Raw genomic sequence first — 24,725 nt, 5'->3', positions numbered from 1 at the left:
TAACATCTGATAAATGTTTATGCCCAGACTGTTTAATATGTTTCTATAGGGACTTCACTCTATTTAATAAAATCATTAGAAACAACATATTATAGGTGTTGTAATGATGTTCACTCTTTAATACCCTGTTAAATAGAAAGATCTGATGACTATATTCCTACATAATGTCTCTTTAAACAAAAGTTAACTGTTGTAATGTTTGTTTTGTTTCTCACATTTATATGGCAAGGATTTGTAAACTTGTTAAAGCTTCCTAAATAAATATTTAAAAAATAGTTCAGTTGATTCAGAATTGATTATTTCTCTACTGTAGGCAAGGCAAGACTGGGGAAAGTAGGGAAGAAGAGATGGGAGAATGTGTATGGAAAACAGAGATGTGGGGCTTTAATGAGAGAAGCAGAGATTGAGGAGACTTGTGGGGGGAAAGGGCTTTAGGGAGGGTATGCTGAGGAGATTTATGGGGAGGATGAACAAAGACTGAAGGCCTTCTGTCATGGGAGGAGAGGTTGGAAGGTTGTGTGTGGGGAGGGATACAATAAGGGGATATGGTGTTAGGATAGAAACACTGAAGGGATTGAGATGAAGTGGGTAGAGATTTAGGGAGAGCTGGGGGATGGAGATCTACAAGGAGAGGATGCAGATCCAAGGAGGGGGTCACTCAGGAGATGTGATGAGACCGGGAAACACTGGAATGTGTGTGGGAGATGTGGGGGTCGGGGACACAGTGAAGAGATGTAGGAGTGGGGAACACATGAGGTCACAAGAAGGACTGGGACAGATGGACACACAGGAGTGTGGGAGTCACAGGGAGGACCGGGGTCCGGGGACATGCAAGGATATAGGGGCAGTCAAGGAGGGATTGGGGCTGAGGGACATGCAAGGATGTGGGGGGCAGATGGGGATTGGGGCAGGAGGACACTTGGGGCTGTAGGGGTCAGATGGGGATTGGGGCAGGGGGACATGTGGAGGTGTGGGGCACAGGGGATTGGGGCAGGGGAATACGCATGGGTGTGAGGGTAGCAGGGAGGACCAGGGCAGAGGGACACACACGGATGTGGGGGCAGATGGGGACACACAGGGTATGGGGACATAAGGTGGATTGGGGGCAGGGGGACATGCAGGGATGTTGGGGGTAGAGGGGGATTGGGGCAGGGAGACAGGGTGTAGAGTCATATGGGGCTTGGGGGACACACAGGGTGCCCTAACAATTCAGGAGTCCTAGGGCAAAGCAACTTTGGGGGCCCCTTCCACAAAAAAAGTTGCAATATTATAGTCTCGTGGGGGCCCCTGCAGGGCCTGGGGCAAATTGCCCCACTCCCCCCCCCCCGCCGCCCTGGGGACACACACAGGTGTGGGGGCAGAAGGTGGATTGGAGGCAGGGGAATACGAGGATGTTGGGGGCAGAAGAGGGTGGGGGCAGAGGGGGATTGGGGCATATGGAGACTGGGGGCAGGGGAAATCGGGCGGGGCCGGGGGGGCAGGGAGACAGGGATCAGACAGCGGTTTATTGAGGGCTTCGGGGTGCAGGCGGCAGCTGAGGGATCGGGGAGGGTCAGGGGGACACAATGACTTGCGGGGTGCTAGGACCCCGGCCCGCCCAGGACCATGCACCCAGAGCAGGGGGGCGGCCGCTGGCTGCCTGTCCGGGCCGGCCGCGGGGCGCAGGCAGCGCCAGCCGGGGGAGGCAGCCAGGGGCGGGGGCTCGGCAGCTCCAGCCCAGAATAAAGGCGGGCGGCGGGGCCGCAGCTCCGGGGTGGGGTTTGCGTCGTCGCGGGAGAGGCAGACAAGTCCCGTTAGCAGGAAGCGCGGAGCCCGCAGCAGCCGGAGCGGAGGAGCCGAGAGCGTAGTGCCCAGCCCGCCGCGAAGATGCCGAAGACGGTGGGTGCCCCCGGGCTCACCCCGCCGGGCTCGGGCTCGGAGCTGCTGGGGGCGGCGAACGGAAGCGGCCGTCTCCGCTCTGCCCCTGCGGGCCGCTCCCTGCGCAGCCCTTCCGTGCCGTGCCGTGCCGTGCCAGCGGGGCTCCGGCGGGCGCCCTGGGCAGGGCAGGGCTGGGGGCGCTGCTCGGGGGGGGGGAGCGGAGAGTGAGTCCCGTCTCGGGGCAGGGCAGGCCCCCACCCGGCTCAGCCCTGCCCTCCCCCGGCCGGGTTTAACTCGGCGTTTCCCTTCTCGCGGCGGGGATTTCACCACCGCTGGCCGGTATCTGATGTGCGGACCCGGGGGGTGGGGCGGCCCTTGTTTTAAAACAAGCCCCGCTCCCTCTTCGGCTGAACTTCGGGGGGTCCCTGGGCCCGATGCACTGTCTGCAGCCGCTGCTCGGGGTGGGGCGGGATGGGGGGCGGGGAGACCGCTCTGGCCGAAATCTTGTACCCGTGGCTGCTGCCCGGCCCCGGGATCGATCAAGGGGCGCGCTCGTGGTTAGCTACTTAGCGGAACGGGGGCCGGGCCGAGCTTCTGAGTCTCCCGTGAATGATCACATTCGTGGGCGGGAGGGGCTCCTCTGAGGCGTGGACAGGAGCTGGAACGTGGGTAGGGCTGTGGGCAGCCATGGTGGAGCATGTGCGGTTCCTGCCGGGTGGGTTCATTTGCAAACGAACCCTGCCCTCCAAAGAGTGTTAATTGGAGGTGGAGTAAACCCCCCCCCCCGTGTTCTTATCATATCAGTCAGACTTCCCAGAACGGCGGGGGGTGGTGGTGGTAATAATAAGAGTTTCTGTCCTGTAAAGGAGGGAGGAGTGAATCTTCAGCAGAGCTGGGCTGTATTGGCCCAGCTGCCATTGGGTGAGCTGATGACTGTCAATGGGTGATGAGTGTGTGGTGGTGGACTTGCTTCTGGCTGCCCTTGGTGGAGGTGGCTGACTGACTAATTGCACAGTTGTGCAATTCTCATCCTGAAACTACCCACAAGCATTCATTCTTTTTGAATCAGACTTTTCTTTCTATCTGTCTCCACCATTGTCAGGGCCTTATTCAGTCTACACAAGTTTACAAGCCTTTCTATAAGTAACATGGCTACTCCCTGATACTTGAAGCCTATAGTTCAGGGATTGTCTTATGAGTGTATTTTGTGAATACAAATTTACTGACCTCTTTAAAGCCAAAGTATGGGGAGTAAAAATGCATATGGAATGTAGTCTCATAACTCCCAGTATGGCTACATCTCAGCCATGAAGAACATAGGGTCTGGTGTCTTTATAACTCATAATTAAAGTCTCTGTTTGACTGAGTTGCCAGGGAGCCTTGTCCCAACTTGATTCAAAAGTATTTCTTGGCTAGGGAGAGCTGAGTGCTTGAGAAAGTTTTGTCAAGTCCATACTTGACTCTTTTTTTTTTTTCTTTTTGTTGAGTTGATGAATAAGAAGGATGAGTTTCTTCCATTTTTAATTTCTCTTGCTTGGACTCAGAACTCCTACTTATTTTCCATTATAGGAAAATGGAAGATTCAGACTTGCAGGTCTGAAGATTTTTCTGCAATTAAAACTTTGTCCTGTTTCATTAAAACATAGTTTGTAGACTAACAGCCCTTTTTAAACATAAAAAACATGCAAGTATCTGTATCTAATGAAACTACCCTGAACTTTTGAAGATAATGTGATTTGGGTTGAAGTACTTCTATCATACTGCAGGAGTTATTGATGGAAACGGTTACCGTGCAAACAAGCTGTATCCAGATTTATGTGCCATGTTATAATAAAGTGCCTGTTGCGATTTCAGAATCACATACACACCCTAGACTCAGTTAACGGTGTTCAATCTGGTGCTTTTTGCTCTTTGCCTAGGGGCTTGGTTCTATTTTCAGAGCAATTCAAATAGATGCAGATATGAAAATCCAAGCACTTCATTGCAGTACTTCATATCTGCTGTACCTTGTACCTATTGGGTTTCTGGGCTGCTGTATGTTGTAACTTCAGATGCTGAAGCAGATTTAGAAGCTGGTTGTTTAAATGTGCACTTAGCTACCACAGTGCAGAACTGTGGGCTCATTGGAATGAGGCAATAGCAAGTAGCCAGCTTCCCTCCTGTTTCCTGGTCTGTCTGTTATAATTGCAGACCTAAAATAAAATGACACTTCAGCCTCCACTGCAGATAAATTATAGTTCAAACGTTTTCAAGCTGTGGCTCACAGGAAATGTAGGCAAAACTATGTAACCATTTCTCTAGGTGAAAGCAGCACACTACTAGTAGTCATCCTTCTTAAAACTTTTTTTAAAACAAAATGGCTGAAATTCAAAGAATAAAAGATGAGTTACTTTCTTCCTTCAAATCAAGGTCAAACATGAGTGAAACCTCCTAATAATTAGACATAGCTGTAGTATGAGTCCCATCGCAAAAATAAATCATGGAGGAGCCAGTTGGAGCAAATGTTTCAGTGAATGCTTCTGGCTGGGCAGGAAAAAATTGATAGAATTTCACCAGACTCTCAGAAAATGGGCTGCTATGGTCACTGTTTGGTCTAAGCATCAAAAACTGTTGCAGTTTTTTTTAAGCATCTACCAGCCAGGCTAAAGTTTAACAGAGTTAGACAGAAATCACTCTTCCTTCAGCCATTCCATCACTTTTCAGAATTGGCCAAGTGGTATTAAACTTTGGTGCACTATTAATAGGAAGGAAAGCTCCACTCTGTTAACCCTTGAACTAGTGCTACCTGTGACCTTTGAGATGTACATGGGCTCTCTTTGTCAAGCAGTCAGCACACTTGTGATCAAGGGTGGGAAATGACTCCCAAGGGCTGGTCCCAAGAAGATATTTTTTTTTTCTGGAGTGGCAGCTGGCACATTGGTGTTTATATAGGCTATGTAGAAAGTCCATTGTGAAAATGTCTGCAAATCCTGCTAGACTCTTGGGGTGGGGGGGGGCGAGCACCTGCATCTGGCTTGACAGCTGAATGTAGAGAGCTATCCTAAATGGGTGTTTGCTTCTGGCTCACTATTGCTCCTTGTTCTGAAAGATCTGTGTGGTGTGTGTGTGCAGTGTAAGCAGTTAAGGATTACATCAAAGAGTAGGCTATATACTTTTTTGTTCCCACATGTTAGAGGAGATGGTTGACTGTTTAAAGGCTTTCCCAGGTCATACTAAGCACTGAAGTCTCTTCCCCTTTGTCATTAGAGCCTTGCTTATTGGCAAAGAGTGGGAACTGGTCTCATTGTGACTGGCTAGTGCTTCTGTCTGTCACTCTCTACCATTTCATGCTTGGTAGAGCTGAACACTACACTGTGTTCCAGAACCTAATTGAGGTGAGTGAGCTGTCACTGCCAAAGCTGGTTCAAAACCTCACTTCATAACTTGTAGCTATTTAAAAAATAATAATAATAAAAAAAATTAGCTTGCCTGTGGGGTAAGTGTTGCTTCATAGAGCTAGTATTTTTCTCATGTTTCTACTAAATGGGGACATGAGTGAGGCCATGTCTACATCTAAAATTTTGCAGCGCTGGTTGTTACAGCTGTATTAGTACAGCTGTATAGGGCCAGCGCTGCAGAGTGGCCACACTTACAGCAACCAGCGCTGCAAGTGGTGTTAGATGTGGCCACACTGCAGCGCTGTTGGGCGGCTTCAAGGGGGGTTCCGGGAACGCGAGAGCAAACCGGGGAAGGAGACCAGCTTCGCCGCGGTTTGCTCTCGCGTTCCCGGAGCCACCCTGCAAACCGCAGGGAAGGAGACCTGCTTGCTCGGGGTTCCGGGAACGAGAGAGCAAGCCGGGGAAGGAGACCAGCTTCGCCGCGGCTTGCTCTCGCGTTCCCGGAGCCACCCTGCAAACCGCAGGGAAGGAGACCTGCTTGCTCGGGGTTCCGGGAATGAGAGAGCAAGCCGGGGAAGGAGACCAGCTTCGCCGCGGTTTGCTCTCTCGTTCCTGTCCCATTGCCTCTCTTCCAGCAAAATAACTAACACTGGCTATCTGGAAATAATAGTGTATTAAGAAATTTGGCTTTGTTTTAGGATTTTTAAATGGGGATAAAATCAAACACTGACTAAAATGTCTCAATTAATGAAACTTTATTACCCAAAAATGCTTTAATACTTGTGATTGGCAAAAGAAGTGGAAGCTGAATGGTCAAATGACAAAAGGGCTGATTATTTTGCAGATCAGCCATCTCTGAAATGTTAATCCCTTTGGAACAGCAGTTATGGTTTCTTGGTGCTGCAGGAATATTTGGGTTCTGTATTGTATCTTGTATATAACGTGCAGTTGTATCTATGCACAATGGAGTGAGCTGAATGGACTAGAAACAATATTTACTAGGATTTTTTTGGACTCTGTCATTTAAGTAATACATAAGGGGTTACAAAATCCAATTGATGGGTAAAATAACATTGATTTGTTTAAGTTCTGGTGCATTTTTTCCACACACAAGCCAGTGGCAGGGCAAGTTTCCCTTACAATTTCAGCCTCTGCCTGAGTGCTTCAGCATTGATTTAGAATGGTGTCTGCTGTTGGGAGTGGGAATTCAGTCATTCAGCCAAGAATTTGGTTGAGACTAACAAAAGGGGGACTACTTATCAATGTCTTTTTAATAGTGGGATAGCCTAGTACCATTAGATGACTTGGAAAAATCATCTTTAACACAGTCCTATGTCCCCTCTGGTGGGGTTGGGGATTAAGAGAAGAGGGAGAAGTAGAATTCTACAAGAGCTTCCTTCTAAATCTATTCAACTTCAGACTTTTGGGGATTTGCCACAAAAACCCAAACCAATTTAATCTCCAAAATGACCAAAACAATTAAAATTGCATTTTGTCCTTAGTCTCCCTTCTGAAAAGGGAACCCTTTTGGATAGTATATCTGGCTGGTCATGTCATGCAGAGAATCTCTGTGCAAAAGCAGAATTCCAGACCTGACCCTTCTGGGTAGTGACCAAAAGTTATCACTAACATCTCTTTAATCTGACTTTTTTGAAAGACATTCATGGTCTTTGTTCACCTCTTGGATAAGTGTCCACCTAGCAAATCACCACTGTAACTGATCCCCTTAGCCTCCACAGAAGTGGCAAAAAATTGAGGAGCCAGAGCCTGAACTCACCCCTCCCCCTGTACTTCTGGAGCTTGGCTACCACAGACTATTCTAGGTTGTCTAAGAACATAATGGCTAGATCAGTGTTGAAGCATACTTAAAAAGGCAGCATGACTGTGCTTTCACAGCTGCTATCCATAACATAATTCTGCAGAGAAAAAGAACACTTAATTCCCCAGGATTGCTAATCCAGTATCTCTCTCAAACACCAGAGTATTTTTTTTCCAATTGAATTGCAGGCAAATCCTTCTTTGGGACAGCAGGATTTGAAGTGCTTTCTCTGTTGTGCTGACTCCACTGCCTCTTATGTGTCTGATTAATCCCCTCTGAAGGTAAAGGACAGTCTCTCTTTAAAAAAAGAAGATGAAATATCCCTGCTTAAGATGCCTTAATATGGACGCCTTTTTGACAGGAAATGGCACAGCTGCTTCAAGAGGAAGCTCTCTGTTTCAGATGTCTCATGTATAATATTTGTTGTGAAGCAAAATCTTGCTGCGCAGCTCTGCACAGCTCACTTAGCCCTGTGCAACTAGCAGGAAGTACAGCTAGGTAGCCGAAACTTTGTAAGTGGAAGGAGGGACTCCTTATTAGCCTGTTGTGACTTATTTTTAAAGCTGCTCTTTCATCACAAGCTGCTGGGATCTGAGCATCTCTGCTCTCAACTGACTGATATTCTTCAGTGTGAGATTTGATGTCTGAGAGGTCTTCTGGCTCCACTCCAGCTTCTGAAGGAAACTGATGACTAAAGGCTTCCTCTGAATCACGTCATCTCCTGGACCCTTTCCTGGCTTGGTACCACTCAAACGGCCTTATTTGGCTGACTATTTTTCTTCCTCCTTGATTTTAGCACAATAAAGCTGCTGTTGGAGATTAATGATAACCCTGACGGTTGCAGTGAGGCCTGCTTGGAGAAGGGCTCAAAGATTCTCACAGCTCTGGGGGTATGTCTACACAGCAACTAGACATTCATGGCTGGCCTGTGCCAGTTGACTTGGGTTTGGGCTGTGGGGCTGTTTCATTGCTATGTAGACTTCCGGGTGTGGGCTGGAGCCCAAGCTCTGGGACTCTCCTGCCTGATGGGGTCCTAGAGCCTGGGCTCAAGCCTGAGCCCAGAAGTCTACACAGACATGGAACATCCCCACAGCCAGAATTGACTGGCATGGGCCAGCCACAAATGTCTAGTTGCTGTGTAGACATACCCTGTATGTTACCTCAGGTTCTTTCCTCCCACCCCCACCCCCCAGAAGTATCTCATTCACATGCTTGCTTTTAATGTGGTGCACCAAACTCTTCAGGGGGCCTCTGTAGCAGTGTTAGCATAGCCCCAAAAAACCCCAACCCACCCAGGGATAATTCATACCAATCTAGTGGTTTGCTTTTCCTAAGGGATGTGTTAGAACAACAGAAGACCTGTGGATTAGATTCACTAAATGCCTTATTAGTGGCTTGTATTTTTACAGTGATCTTAAACTTCAGGCTGCTTTAGAAGCATAAGTCTGATGTTTGTGGTGATTTTTATTGTGAATTGTTTCACGAAAGCACTTCTGTGGCGTAAACTTTATTGAAAACTGACTTCAGCTGTAGCATTCCTGAATGGTTTGGGTATATAAACCCATCCTTCTGACTGCAATAGTTAATGCTGATTCTCTTTCGCTGTAATGCTTAATATATCTTCCAGTTCCACTGCCAAATACTTGTAGAAAATAGGTCATTTGCAGACTTGGTGATGATAAAGCCATAGCTCTAGAGGAGCGGAGGAGAATTAGCTGTAACTGTTCTAAATTTTATGAAATTAAGCAAGGTTCTTAGGCATTGAAACCCCTTCCCCCCCTTGTAGCTGTAACGTTGTGGGGGAGATCCAACATTTGCTGTCTTACTGCCCAGCCATTGGATACTTTTTAGTCTACCTTCACATAGGTACTTCTCTATTACCCACAAATTTGGGTGTCATAATGGCCATCCTGGTTTAGGTTTTTAAACTTGATGGTACAAGCTGATTAAATACTAATCTGGATCTTTTGAGGACAATGGGATAATTCCTGCAGGAATCTGCAGACTTAAATTACAGCAGTACCCAAAGGTGTGCTAGTTACCATAAAAACCTGTAAGAAAACAGTCACTGTCCTGAGGTGCCTACTTGGGAGAAGGACAAGCATCTGAAGGGTGGGGAAAGTAGAATGAATGTGTACACTGTGGGGGTGGGAGTGTCTGGCAGTATCCAGCTGCTTCTTTCACTAGCCCAGGGGTGGGCAAACTATGGCCCAGGGGCTGCATCTGGCCCTCCAGAATTTTAATTTGGCCCTTGAGCTCCTGCTGGGGAGCAGGGTCTGGGGCTTGCCCTGTTCTGTTGCTCCAGCCAGAGAGGGGGGGCCAGGGGCTTGCCTCACTCCACATGGCTCTCGGAAGCAACAGCATGTCCCTCGTCCACCCCCTACACATAGGGGCAGCCAGGGGGCTCTGCACACTGTCCCCACAGCTCCCATTGGCCAGAAACCTCAGCCAATGGAAGCTGCAAGGGCAGCACCTGCTGACAGGGCAGTGCACAGAGCTGCCTGGCCGTGTCTTTGCATAGAGCTGGAGGGGGGACATGCTGCTGCATCTGGGAGCTGCTTGAGGTAAGCACTGCCCAGAGCTTGCACCCCTGATCTCCCTCCCACCCTCTGAACCCCTCAGTCGCAGCCCAAAGCACCCTCCTGCACCCCCAGCCCCTCATCCCCAGCCCCACATCAGAGCCTGCATCTCCAGCCGGAGCCCTCATCCCCCTCCTGCATCCCAACCCCTTTTCCCAGCCCAGAGCCCCCTCCTGAACCCTAAAGTCCTCATTTTTAGCAACACCTCAGAGCCCACACCCAATGGCCAATTTTATGAGCATTCATGGCCTGCCATACAATTTCTATATCCAGATGTGGCCCTCAGGCCAAAAAGTTTGCCCACCCCTGCACTAGCTATTAATAGTTAGTAGTTTAAGAGGAGGAATTTGAATGGAGAGGTTAGTTGCTGTGCAGATCAGCAAAGGGAGTTGTGGGAAAGAAAGCATGACTATTTGAGAGGGTGGAAGAGGAGAAACAAGGCATCAAAACTGGCATCACTGGAACAGAGGTACAGGGTGGTAAGACCTGGGTTTAACTTCAGTAATGTGGTATCATGTGAATCCCACAAAATACAGAATGGACTATAAATTTGGTAAATGACCTAGACTCCTTGCCTGTTGCAGCCCCTTAGTAAGCAACAATTCAGAATTTCCTGGAGATCCCATGCATACTCTAATGAAAGCTCTTAACTCTGCTCCAGAAACAAACTAGATTAGTCCCTGAGGCTATGAGACATGTGACTTTCAAAGAGTCAGACTAACCCAACCTCTGATCCTCCCTCTTGCTTTACCACTATGAATCACTGCCCTCTTTCCTCTGGCTAAGAAGGTCTCATTAACTTGAGGAAATTATTCAATATAGGAAAAATCTAGCAGTGAGCAGTCTGTGATGTAGTAGTTTATTTAAAACTTTATGGTTTTATGTGGCATAATAATGCATCAAAAGCTGTGCTAAACTGATCCCTGATGTAACTCTTGTTTACACTAAGAATGAATTTGGCCCATTTAATTTTATTGTCTGTTCTAGGACTTGTCAATTTCCCATATAGACCAGCAGAAATATAGCAGTATAATTATACTACCAAATAGGTAGCACCACTGACAAGAATTTAGATTAAAAAAAAAATGATACTTGGCATTGCAATTGGAGCAATTCCAGAATCTGGCCTTTTAAAAGGATCTAAATAATTGCATTAGGAAATATGTATGTGTTTAGGTCTATCTGGAGCAGGCTGGAAAATGGAAGCTGCAAGTGTTCACAAAGTATTTGCATCTCCCCCTTTCTCTACTAAATCTTGACAGATTTTTTTTCTACCTGTTGTAGTTCATATGCTGGGTGCGGAAGTCATTGGTATTGGCATTGAGTGCAGAAGTCATCTGCAGTCCTTTGTACAGCCTTTTGACTGGTATACTTTCACCACAGGAAAATTCGTCTACTTTAATATCCTTGCATCTCATACTGGGGTGGTGTTTTTTTTTTTTTAAGAAGCTATAGTGAAACTAGACAAACTTCAATGCACTTCTGGAAAGTTCCTGCAGTTTTCCTTTAAACTTAAATCAGTATTCAGGATGCTTTCTTTACTTAGAGGTTCAGGAAAAGTGCAGATCCATGAGCTCTTAATTTAAACTACTCTATCCTACAACATAAGCACCCTTTTGCTGTTCAACCTGTGTGCAATATACAGATAGGTTTTATGACTGTGGTTTCTGAAGGAAATGGATAAACTGTATCTGATAAACCAGTTAGCACAGCCCTCATTAAGCTCTTCTTGCGGAGACAGAGCTGCTGGTGAACGCGTCTCATGAAAACAAAATTTAAACCACTGTCCAGATTGAGTGTTAATCCAAAGGATAGATGGGGGAATACAGTATTTTGTAGAGATAAAATTTACTATCAAAGTCTTAATTTTTGTCAGAAGGTTCATGATAATACAATGATGGGGCATTTAAAATGCCTAAATCTTGACCTGAAAAATATGGTTACTAAATGGAACAGTTTAACTACCAATAAATCATTCAAGGATTATTTTAAAGAATACATATAACAAAATGGGTATCATACCAATTGATAAGGTACCAGATATATTTCAGTAATCAAGGTCAGGTTAATCGAATGTTCAACTTTATTGAAATCTGCAGCTGTTTGAGGGGAAGGGGGAAGTAAGTAACAGTGTAGGAAAAAATTGTCTAGTCTGTGTCCCATAATATAATCAATTGTTGGTGGGGGGGGAGGGTTGTATTAAGAAAGGAATTGCTCCTTGGTATACAATAGTTTTTCTACATGCTAACTACACTCCATTGTGGAGGGTGAGGCTGGTGCAAGATAGCCAAGTAGAATAAACTAGCACAGACCTTTTGCATTACCAAGTCAACCATTGGTGCTTTTAAAGTTTCTTAAGGATTTAAAAAAAACAGTTTTGGTGACTCTTCTATTCTAACACTTCTATTTACTGGTTCTTAATTCCCTCCATGTTGCAGTACTCCAAAGAGGCTTAGTCCAGGTTTGTGAAGAAAATAGATTAAAAAAGCAGTCTGGCCTGACTTTATATTGAGATGAATTCTGCAGTGTTTGGATTCCTAAAACTGTTTGGATGGCAACAGTATGTTACCTATTGGAAGACCCTAAGGATCACTGGCTGTGCAGACAGGTGTTCACTTAAAGGAAAAACTGCATTAAGCTCAGTTTGCTAGCCAGCAGTTTAAGGACTCACTTGCTACAGTTTTTACAAGGAGTGTCTGCTGTAGCACTTGCCTGGTTTTCAAATCCTTACATTAAATTGGCTCTTTCCCTTTAAAAAGAGCCATATTTGACTACAGCACATACAAATTGATTTCCACTAAGGGCTTGTCTAAACTGCAACTGTTGACAAAACTATTGTTTTTCACAGCTACTTAAAGCACGCCTGCCACGTTGAAAGACAAAAGTTTTGCCGAAGCAAGTGGCAGTGTGAATGCTCTCCTGCTGACAAAGCTGCTGCCGTTCACAAGGCTGGAAGTATTTTTGCTGACAAAATACCACTTGGGAGCATTCACACATGCTGACTTCTTAGCACCAAGGCTGTATTGACACAGCCTTGATGCTAAAAGCTGCATAGTGTAGACAAGCCCTGAGGCAGTGGTGCCAAATCTTATTACACAGGAGAGTCATACAAACCTAAGCACAACCTTGTGTGGGCCAAACATTAAAATATGTGGAATCTAAGATTTTAAAGTCACCTGTATTGATTTATATTCAGTTCAGCTTGTTTCATATGTATTAGGTTGTTTATATGCAGTGTTTGTTTACACTTGTGTAAACGAAAATGATGTAAACATGATGACAAAAGGCTAATGAATCTGCCATTAGTATATTGTATTGATGCAGGCTCTGGGTCTTATGACTGGGCTCCCCTGTGCTAAGGGAACAGCAAGTTTGAGGGGCGTGTGGGTGTGTGTGGTATTATGTAACCTGTTTGTTTCCAAAATGCTTTGGGTGAGGTGAGAGGGAATGACTAGATTTCTGCACAAGTCTTATGGCTTCTGAAGATAATGATGTGCAATTAGATTTTTGGTATCAACCCTGTAATTGGAACGTAGCTTAATCAAATAGCTTTGCTTTCTTCTGAAGGACACATGACCCACCTGATGAGCTTCATGGGGTTGGTAAAATAATGCTGGAAGTAATTCTGAAATATATTCACCAAAAGCAGTGAAATGGATCTGTTTGTAGGATACTTGTCATCCAGTCAGGGAGCAGAAGCTTTTATTGAATCAGTTAAGTGATCACTCATACACAACAACTCAGTTACAGTGAAAAGTTTGCAAACAGGGTGAAACTTTGTAAGTATTCACTGAATAGTTTACATTCCTAGTAATCTGGCTCAGGGCATGAACAGAAAGAAGATGACTATTCATTTGATTAATCTAAAACAAGCAAAGCTGATCAAGTTATAAAGTGTTGGCCTTTGAGATGTTTCCAAAGGACCAGCATCCCATTAAAACTGGAAAATGATAGGAATTATACTGCAGTCTTGCAAATATGGGTGGCTCAGATGTTAAAGATTTCAGAGTTGTGCAGACTTGCTGGTGGAGGCTGACTGCAAACTTACCTGTCAAGATCACAGTTCAGTACTCTAGGTTTATCTTGCTGTTAATGCCATTGATGAGCAGGGAGTAACATGTTTTTTATCAGTTATGATATCAGTAACATGAAAAACCTTAACTTATTTTCTGAGAAGTATGGAAACTTACAAACAAGTATCCTTTTTTTAAGCTGAAGTATGCTGTCATGTGGCCCATATGCCTTCCAAAACTGACAGCACCTTGTTTTTTCATTTTTTTTTAAACCTCTTTAAAAACATATTGCTTTAACTTTTAAGTGAGCCACTCAAGATCATAGAAAACTGGAAGTTCCATATCTCAATTGATAATTCTTGAATTGGTGTGTCTGGGTCTCCATGGTATCTGTCTGCATCATCACTTGGTGTAGTGCCAGTTGCTGTGGTGTGAGTGTCTACTGTAGTACACTGTTACTAGCTGCAGTAACTTTAGAAAAATTAATACTGAAAGAGGGAAGGATTGTAATGTTTTGTACCTCGCTGTCTCTTATGGCTTAACTCTAATAACCTTTGGCACTTCATATGTTATCTCAAGCAAGTATCATCAGAAATGATGCATGAATTTGCATACCCCCATGTTGGAACAAAGGATTGGCTTAGGAGCTTTCATCGCCCTCTTAGGAAAAAAATCCTTTTTTTTTCCTTTAGCTCTATAACATGTGCTAAAGTGCCTGTCCTGAGCTGTAAGTGCCTTTGGCATAACATAAAAATATAACTAGACAAATGACCAAATGCTGTTCATCCCAAATTGTAGAATAATCAACCAAAGATGAGGTGAAATACTAAAACTCCACTCCTTACTCAGACCCCAAAACTCTATCTTTACACAGGAAATGGGTGAGATACTCACCATTTTTTGTGAATATGGCAAATAACTGACAATGCTAAATCACTAAGATGGGGAAATTTGACACACAATCCTTGCACTGTTTCAAGCTCTTTACCAAATTGGGGTGGGGTGTGTGCGTGTATCCTTCTGAATTAGTGCTATATTTTGCTCTTTGTGTGGGTGTTAACCAAGCATAGGTGCTTCTGTCAATAAGGACCAGTGCAGCTTGTTCAGGGGCAACCTGTAGCTACTGGTCTCAGCTCTTTGGTGGACTCCTTGGACCTACTGTGAAACAAGTTGATTTGTTTTCTGTATGACTTCTTAAACATTCCAGTGTGGAATTCTTAAATTTAATTGCACATCTAGAAACTAGCTTCTAGTCATGAGCATAAAACCCACTCAGCAAGTAGGTTTGATTTCTTCTCTTAGGAGCTGTATTTTGCTTCTGTACTTAAAGTATGAAAGGTGGTCTTCATTTCAGCTGGAATATTTTTCCTTTTTCTGAAAGGTATGAAAAATACTTGAGTGGCTATACTCTCCCAAACAGGAAGCTTGTGCCAATGATCTTTAAAGTAAACTTGATGCTGTGCACATGTGCAACCCCTTCTCCCAATACCCCTAAACTGATAACTAGGACATAATGCTATTGCTGTAGTGTTTACAAACTGTAGTGAAATATACTTCAGGGTGCCTAAGCATTTCTCTCCAACCGCCCTCTTTCAGTTACTTGCAACTTTCTGAATATCGACTGTTGGATGAAATGTTCTTAGTTTGGTACCTGCATGAGGATAGCACTATGTGTATGGGAGATAGCAATGCTAGCCCAGTTTTCCCTATAAGCAGCCTCTTCAAACAGGTCTAGTACCAGAATGGTTGGGGAGAGTCAACATTGAGCAGAGAATTGCCTTGAAGATGTCTCTTCAGTGTTTCAGTTGGAATAGTTTTTGATTTGGCCCTGTTGAGCTTGAAAATCATCCATGGCTTAGGGATAGAGTAACTTTTTAACAATAGTCCTTTAGGACATTTAATAAAAGGAAAAAAAGGACTAGCACTGTTTGCTGCTAATCTAGCATGGTGAGGTCTGTGGTTTTTTTTTTTTTTGTATAACCTTTTTTTATTGGTATGAATTAAGAGATTAACTTTCATTGGAAATAGCCAGATACTGAACAGGCTGCCTCTGCTATCCAATTCATTTTCTTAGCTCCAGCACTGCAGCTGTGTTTGGAGTGTAGACGTATCCTATCGTGCCATAGAGTAGATGCTTCCTACATTCATGGAAGGGATTTTTCTATCACTGTAGATAATCCAGCCACCTAAGTAGCATAGCTAGGTTGACAGGTGTAGTCTTCTGTTGACTAGTCTGTGGATTAACTATAGTGCATGGGTCTGAATCTTTCAGAACCTGTGGGGGTGGCCCCCCCCAGCATTGTAGCTAGGAGGATTTAAATTTTAGGGGTAGGTCAGGGCTCAGTCTTTGTTACTCTAGCCTCTAACAGGTCTACCCTTGTCCCCACTCCTCACAAAGATGAGGCTTGCTAGACTTGCTTTAACCTGTGAGTTGAGCTAATATTGAAATAAAGGGTTTTGTTTTTTTAAATCCCTAGCTCTGCTCGCTGTGGGCTTTGAAACACTGAGCTGATAAATCTGTACGTTTTCACTTCTCTTTCAGATTACATTTCCAGAGTAGTACAGGGCTTTAGCAGTGACTTTTAGTGCACTTGCATGGCTAAAGCCTTGCTTCTAGGTGGGCAGAAATCCTGATTCCTGGTCTGGAGGGTTAATACAGACCAGCATATCTGCTTTCCTAGGTGGCTGAAAGGCATTTTAATAGCAAAAACTTTATGGAATCTTTACATAATGCTAAAGCAGTGATCAGCATTGCTCTTGATTGGAGAAGTACAGGCCTGTACTGTTTTGGAAGTGATGCAGGCCTTTTGGCTGTGGAAACTGTTACTTTGTTTTTAAGATGGAGAGTGCCTGTGTGATACTGTAGCATGTGCTTGTTGTGAGTTGTCTAAACTGATTCAATTTCTTCAGTGTTCCTTTAGAAGTTGCATTGTTCAAATACAATGAATGAAGGTGAGACTTCACAATGACTCATGCAGCAGGTGCTTTCCCCCACCTCTTATTGTTTGTCTACTAGCTTCAGTTTTGGATTTCTCTTCAGGGCCCTATCCCAACTGACTTTTAAGAAGTTTATAGGTGGCTATGAAAGAATTTGTTTTTGTTTTTCCCCCTCTTCTCCCCCCTGAGGGGTCTTGGAACACAGTCTTAGCCCTCATCTTTGGGGGAGAGACTTCCTTCTAACTATCGGAATGGACTTTTTATAGTGACCATCAATCTTCTGGGTATTGTGCTGTAACTCTTTGCAAAGATACACACCCTTCCCTTTTAGTGGTATCTTTCTGCGTGGGGGAAGAAAAGTCACCACAGTTCTTGGCACAAGCTCCTCTTTGAGTCAAATTTTATAACTCCATTTTAAAAGGGAGGTAGAGGTGGGGAGAAAATCTACCTGTTCTCTAAAAGGTGCCTCCAACACTTCCCTGTGATTCTTGGCACCTCTTCACCCAGATGCACTGATCACTGCCTCCTCTAAGATGGCATTGGGTGACTAATCTTCTTTCAGCTTGGGGTAACGATGCCCACTAATGCTCTTGGGTGGGTCTGAAGAACCTCTGAAATATAACTAAGCATGTGGACCTGTGGATTACAGACTTGAAGTATTGCTTTGAATTCCCTGTTGTGTGTACTTCAAGGCACTAAGTAGTTCATGTTGCCTGTAGAAAGACATTTGGGAAGTGGGTTGTAGCCTGATTGTATGCTTCCGGAAGGGAATTCAGAAGTTTTCTTGCCTACAGTGACAAGTCAGACCTGAAGGGTGAAAGTAGCTTTGAGTGTTCAAAACTCTTCTCCATCATAATTATCTTCAATTCTAGCCTACTTATATCTTCTGAAACCTTCTATAGAAATGTTACAGAGCAGTTCTCAAATAATTACAGCAACATTTTATTGTAGAGATACTTATAGCTCCACTCCCCCCTCCTCCCAGCCACGTGAACTTTGGTTTATCTTAAATAAACCCTGAACCTTTGATCAAAATTAGGCTCTCACCACAGTTTCAGAGGAAGATAATTTTTTTTTAGTCCACATTAGTTACAGAACCAGGATAAACAGCTTCTAATGTTCAGTGACTGAAGTGATACAACCTCTTCCCAATGTACCTGTCCCCTGTGTTTACATGAGCAAGTATTCTTTTTCCCCCTTTAAGCTTACACTATAGAGCTGTTTAAGCCACCTGCTAGGGAGAAGTAGATATCCAATTTTCTGTTAGACTTTGAAACTTATCTGTAGCACTGCTGAGAGGCTAGTATTTTTAAAAATGCTGTAGTGTGTCCACTGGCAGGTGGATCCCTTTATTGGGATCCTCATTGTTTACAGCAGTTGTGGCTGGGAATTTCCTGGGGGAGGAGTGAATCTCTCTTTAAAGAGAGTGGAAAGCATTAGCAGATTTACAGTGGAGAGAAACCCTGCACTGGCAGGGAGAGGGAGTGGATGACCTAATCAGTCTTTCCCCCTCCATTTCTACCCACTACTTAATCAAAAGCTAATAACCCTGCCTATTTTTCAAACTTGTTTCAAAAAATGGGTTGTGGTTCAGTGTTTCTTACATGTTACCAAATTTTGACTTTCTCCAATCCTTGCATTCTGATTCTCAAGAGTGTGGGGATGCTAAGTCTTGCAAACCCTGTACAATACCTGTAAATGTCAAGTATTTTCAGTGCTTGCTTTATAGTTCTCTGGCTTGCTTTTGACAGAGCTGCCCATCAAAGCCAGCACTCTGTACAATGTTCAAAGTCATAACAGCTGATAATAGATTATATTAAGCAGGAGTACTGTTTCAATATTCACATCCCTCTTTACAATTCTAGTCTTATAATCCAGAGAGTATGTGGGGAGGGGGGTTGGTTTTGGAAAAAAAGCCCTTATAAATTGCCAGTTTATGCATCTAAGTGATCTGAGCATCCAGATGCTACTTTAAAATACCCAAATCTTGCCATCTTCTGAGAACTGGGCCTTGTATGTTTCAAGGGGCATATGAATACCTCTGAGGTCTGAATATGGCTCAGTCTTCAATGTTCTAGGGAAGTATGCTCTAGGTTAAGCAGTTTTTCTTAATGAAACAAGAATCCCTCTGGAAAGCTTTACTTTGGAAGGTAACTAGGAGCATATGTATTTTGATTTAGTACAACACCCACCAGTGTAACCAATGCAGCTTACTCTAATTTACTAGAGTACTCTACCAGTGAAGTCTCATTCTTGCATTGCTTCGGTTGTCTACATTAGAGGCTTGCATCAGTGTGACTATCTCAGTGTAGTTACAACAGTGCAAACACTTGAAAATCTTCCTAATATGTAGGCAGGCACTAACATATAAAAGTAAGGTTGGTGTTGCAAATCATTTTTTAATAAACCATAAATAACTCTGGGATTATACAAATTGAAGTTAATGGGTGAGGTCAGGACCGTCCTTACCCATATGCAAAGCTTGTGGCTGTGTAAGGCACTGGGAAATTTGGAAACTTCCTGGTGCTCTGCACAGCTGTGTGCTGCTCCAGCCCCTGCTCTGCCTCTGCCCCTGCCCCACCCCCACTACCCTGAGGAGTGCAGCAGGGCTGGGCCTGCACTCTCCAGCAGTGGGAGGTGCAGAGGCCCAGCCCCAGCCATGCTGCTGGGGGGTGGTTCTCCCTCCCCCCACCCCCAAGCCAGCCCCACTCCTCCCTGCCATGGAGGCCTGGGGCCAGCATAGGGCCCCGGAATAGCTAGAGACAGCCTGGGGTGGGGTGGGAGGCAAATGAAAGTGGAAAACTTTTTTTTGTTTTAAACTCACAAAAAATCCCACCATGCTTCCTGTGAAATCCTGCCTTGTATGGAGCAACATCATGAATGGACTGAATCACTTCTCCTGAATATGAGACCCTAAAAGAAACAAAGTTAGAAGATTTAACTTTCTCTGGAGATGAAATGGATTCTGGGATTCTCAGAATCTACTTAATGATCAACAGCTTTAATTTAGGTCTCATTGCAGACAAATCTGGAGACATGCCTCATAGACTGGACAGGCACACTCCCACAGCAGGTACATCTGGGTTCATAGCCAGATTTCTAGGAACTATTGGACAGTTCTAGTGCATATTGAGAAACTGCACAAGTACTTGGTGTGCCCCACCCAGGCATTGATCTTGCACTGTTAAGTTGACCTATGAAGATCATAAAATACAACTGACATGCCAGAAGTGACCCCCTCTGTTTGTTGACCAAGAGCTTTAAGTAGGTGACAACTTTGTAAAAGGTTTACACAAACACTGTAGAATTATATAGAAAGGGACGGTGTGCTCCTTCACCCTCAGTGTACTTTTTATGTACATATGTATTTTCTCTCATAAAAAGCAGTTTTGGAATTTTGCAACTAGAGATGTTTTCCTAAATTTCTTCTTCAAATTTTGGATCTTTTTTAAGCTTATGAAGCTGGAATTAGTCATCCAGTATAATAAAGCATAGAGTATATCTACACTGTGGGATTACTCTGATTTTACAGAAATTGATTTTTGGAAACAGATTGTATAAAATAGAGTGCATGTGGCCACACTAACCACCTTAATTTGGTGGTGTGCATCCATGTACTGACTCTAGAGTAAACTTCCAGAGCATTGCACTGTGGGTAGCTATCCCATAGTTCCCACAGTCTCCCCCACCCATTGAGATTCTGGATTGAGATCCCAATGCCTGAAGGGGGGAAAAAACATTGTCATGGGTGGTTCTGGGTACATGTCAGGCCCCCCCCCTCCATGAAAGCAATGGCAGACAACCATTTCACACTTTTTCCTGGGTTATGTGTGCAGATGCCATACCACAGCAAGCATGGAGCCCACTCAGCTCAATGCAGCAGTCATGAACATTGTAAACACCTCACACATTATTGTGCAGTTTAAGCTGAAGCAGAACCTGCAAAACCAGGTGAGGAGGAGGCGGCAGCGCAGTGAGTGATGAGAATATGGACACAGAATTCTCAAACTGTGGACCCCTTCACTTTGGAGACTATGATGTTAATGGGACAGGTTCATGCCATGGAACACCAATTCTGGGCCCAGGAAACACCCACAGACTGGTAGGACCACATAGTGTTGCATGTCTGGGATGATTCCCAGTGGCTGCGAAACTTCTGAATGTGTAGGGGCGCTTTCATGGAACTTTGCACTGCAGGGGAAAGCAAGACAAAGATGCCAAAATGAGAGCAGCCCTCACAGTTGAGAAGCAAGTGGCAATAGCCCTGTGGAAGCTTGCAATGATTGCAAGATCTCAGAACATTTCATCTCATGTGCGTGGCTTTTTTTATTTTATTTTATTTTTTTTTGCTGCCTTATCTGAGAGAGCCTTCAGGACAGAGGAGGGAGGCTTGAAAAATTTGCAGCTGCGGGAGGGAGAAAGGGGGAGAGACTTATTTAAAAATATACATTTTACAGAACAAGATGTTCACTGTGAAAGAGTATACAACACTATTCATATTACATAGCACATGTGATTTCGGTGCATTTTGCATCTTAATATTGAGTGCCTGCGGCTGTGGTGGTAGAGGTCATAGACGCAGGGCTGAGCAAGAATTTGGCTTCATGCAGCCATGGTAAGCCATTGTCTTTTGGCTTCTGCAATCTTCATAAAAGCAGCACCCTCCTTTCCCATACTAAACAAAGCCTGTTAAGTGCTGCAGTTTTCATGTTAATGTGCAGCAGCAGAAACCAAACTACCCACCCCCATCCAATTCTCTGGGATGATCACCTTACCCCTCCCCCCACTGCATGGCTGGTACCAGGGAAGATCCCTGCTAGCCAAAAGCAAACAGCTCAGCAACAATGGTGCCCCCCCCTCACCACTTGGCTAACTGCAGGGAAGGATTTCTTTTCAGTCACAGGCAAACAGCCCTGTAGGAACAGCCACCTCTGTCCCCTTAACCTGGCTGAAATATGGGAATTTAATTATCATGAATGATATCACTCTACTGAGGATAACACAATGAGATAAAGAATGGCTGTTGCTTGAATGCTAGCAAACACCAGGACCATACGCTGCCATGCTTTGTCATGCAATGATACCAGATTACTTGCTACTAGCATGGCATGGTAGAGTGTCCTACCATGGAGGACGGAATAAGGCTGCCCAGAAACCTTCTGCAAAGGCTGTTGGAGTAACCTCCAGGAGAGCTTCATGGAGATGTCCCTGGAGGATTTCCACTCCATGCCCAGACACGTTAACAGACTTTTCCAGTATCTGTACTCGCCACGAATGCATCCCAAATTCTCAGGGCAAATTTAATCCATTTAAAAACATTTTTACTTTTGAACCATGTTTTATATTTACAGAGGTACCAAAGGTATCATCTATGGCTTCATGGTCCAGGATACCGGGTTGGGAGGCTACTTCAGTCAGGCTGAGAATGGTGTGCTGTGCTTTCCACAAGCTCCAGCTCCAGCTCCTCCTCCTCCTTCCCCATTCGCAAAATCCTCAGGCATGGCTGAGTACCCCCTCCTTGGAATCCACAGTAAGGGGTGGAGGAGTGGTGGTGGTGGCGGCTCCCCCTCCCCCCACCCCCCGAATTGCATGCAGCTCAGCGTAGAAGTAGCATGTCTGTGGCCCTGCACCGGACTGTCCATTTGCTGCTTTGGTTTTCTGGTACACTTGTCTGAGCTCCTTAACTTTCATGTGGCACTGTAGTGAGTCCCTGTTGTGTCCTGTCTCCATCAGGCCCTTAGACTTTTTTCAAATGTTTTGGTATTCTGTCTTTTGGAACTTAGTTCTGCTAGCACGGAATCCTCTCCCCATACAGCGATCAGATCCAGTACCTCCCATGCGGTCCATGCTGGAGCTCTTTTTCTATTCTCAGGAGACTGCATTGTTACCTGTGCTGATGAGCTCTGTGTGGTCATCTGTGCTGATCAGCTTTCCAGGCTAGGCAAACAAGAAATGAAATTCAAAAGTTCCCGGGGCTTTTCCTATCTATCTGAGTTTAGATGACTGTCCAGAGTAGTCACAATGGTGTACTGCAAGATAGGTCCCGGAGGCCAATACCATCAGATTGCATCCACACTAACCCTAATTCAAACCAGCAGTGTCTCTTTCAGCACTACTCCCCTCATCGGAGATGAGTGCAGAAATGGATTTTAAGAGTTCTTTATGTTGAGGTAAATGGCTTTGTTGTGTGAACAGGTGCAGGGTTAATTTGATTTAGCACTGCTAAATTCGTCCTCAACTCGTAGTGTAGACCAGGCCATAGTATTGTTGTGTGCTGTGGGACTCTTGTCTCCACACATCCAATGCACTTCAGTCTTCAAAACCCTTACAAGCCTGCCTTGATCTTGTGTTTTGATCTTGCCTATCATGCTTATGAGCTGCTCATAGTTTACTCTTGTGATTTGGCCAGAGGCCCACAGAGCAGTAGACTAGGATCCTAAAATCTTAGTTCATGACTGAATCCAGATTGAAATTTGGGAGTCTCTAGTGATCTAGAAGGCTTGTTTGAAATTTATGCTATTTTAGATATGGAGAGAGTATATGATATGCTAGATCAAAAAGCAAATGGAATGCCCCTAATTAGGGGCAGGGAAATGTTTAAGAGACTTCTTAAGTAGAAAAATAACATTGAAAAATATTTAGTTAGTGGCTGCTTCAGGCCATCTGAAGAGACTTCCCTAGTGTTTACTTAAGCCAGTTTTGGTCTTTCCCTGCATTTTGATCCTAGCTGTTACTAAAGCACATCCACTTAAGCATGTAGTGATCCCAGGATATAAATCTCCTTGAAGTGGCTGTGTCGAGCTTGGATTGTGTCAGCAGAGATAACTATTGTGTATCTGTCCCAATCAGCAAGTACTGTAAACTGGTGTGCCAAGCTCCTTTTCACTTCCCCCATCTGAGAAGACAAAATCATGCCCCAAATGGCAGTTCAGTTTTTTCCTCAGGGCTCCTGATTGCCTTAGGGGTTGGCTACACTCAAAACTCCAAAGCGCTGCCACAGGAGCGCTCATGTGGCAGCGCTTTGAAGTGCGAGTGTGGTCACGGCGCCAGCGCTGGGAGAGAGCTCTCCCAGCACTGCAGGTACTCCTCCATCCCCCCCCCCCCCCCGTGGGAATTAGCTTACAGTGCTGGGAGCTGCGCTGGGGCACTGTTTACAGTGGCGCTCTACAGCGCTGTAACTTGCTGCGCTCAGGGAGATGTGGCTTTTTTTACAGCACTGCCACTTTCTTGCTCAAGGGTGTAAAGTGCCAGTGTAGCCAAGGCCTTAGAAACAAAGATTCAAAACAGCATGATGCAACTCAAAACACTTGTGCTGCCCCTCAGGGCCTTGTGTAGCTGCTGGTCCAGGGTGTCAGCCCTTCTTCCAAGATTTCATACGTAGCTCCTGTGCCCTGTCAAAGCTTCCATCTGACAGGCACAAAGAGCCCCTTTCCTAAGAGGCAGGAAGCCTTGTATGTGATTTCACATACGCCATGTCCCTGGCCCTAATCTTGTGCCCTGAAACTTCAGCTCTTTGTAAAAAGTCCAAAGGCCATACTAAGCATACAGACGTGTGCATATTCCCCACATGCATATGTCACACGACTCCAGATCTAGTCTATTTTCAGACAGTTGTCTCTTGTTACAAATATGGAAGGGGACAAATGATGGCAACTATGTCAAGCTGGATTTGGCTCTCCCGAGCCTAATGTTGAACATGTGGTGAGGGGAGATGTCATGTCCTCTTTCCAGAATCTGATGTTTGTCAGTCAAATCCAGAAGGGGCACAAAGCTTGTTGATCTCTGCAAGTCAGCCAAGTAGCTGCTCTGTCCCTGTTCTGAAAAGCAATTCTTTTTAACGGTTTATTTTCAAACCCTAGTGGCACAAGAACTTCAGACAGCAGCTTTATCACAGGAAAGCAAAGGGAGTGTTCATGAAGATTCTATTTATGAGAGAGGAAATGGCAAAAATAGAGGAATTGACTTACTACCCAAGGCTGTGAATAACATTTGCAATAACTGCTGCCATAAATATCTGAACTTGACTTACTCTGAGGGATCCACCCATAATATTTTCTTTCTGGTTTAGTGTTCTTAGTTTTGCAGTTCCTTTTTTTTTTTTTTCCTCTGCCTCTTCATTTAAGAGGGTGGGGAACTGCTTGTG

At 44.7% G+C, this 24,725-nt stretch overlaps 1 protein-coding gene across 1 annotated transcript in view; it reads left to right on the top strand.

Moving 5' to 3' along the window:
- Positions 1-1,742: 1,742 nt before the first annotated feature.
- The window catches only part of MSN (moesin), a 75,785-nt gene continuing 52,802 nt past the window's right edge, over positions 1,743-24,725 (top strand). Inside the window, exon 1 of the mRNA XM_030574564.1 lies at positions 1,743-1,878. Within this exon, the coding sequence (XP_030430424.1) occupies positions 1,867-1,878 (12 nt within the window). The 5' untranslated portion in view covers positions 1,743-1,866. The remainder of the gene's footprint in view (positions 1,879-24,725) is intronic.

The sequence above is a fragment of the Gopherus evgoodei genome, chromosome 9 (genome assembly GCF_007399415.2).
Source record: "Gopherus evgoodei ecotype Sinaloan lineage chromosome 9, rGopEvg1_v1.p, whole genome shotgun sequence".
Taxonomy (NCBI): domain Eukaryota; kingdom Metazoa; phylum Chordata; order Testudines; family Testudinidae; genus Gopherus; species Gopherus evgoodei.
This window is presented reverse-complemented; position numbering and strand designations above follow the sequence as displayed.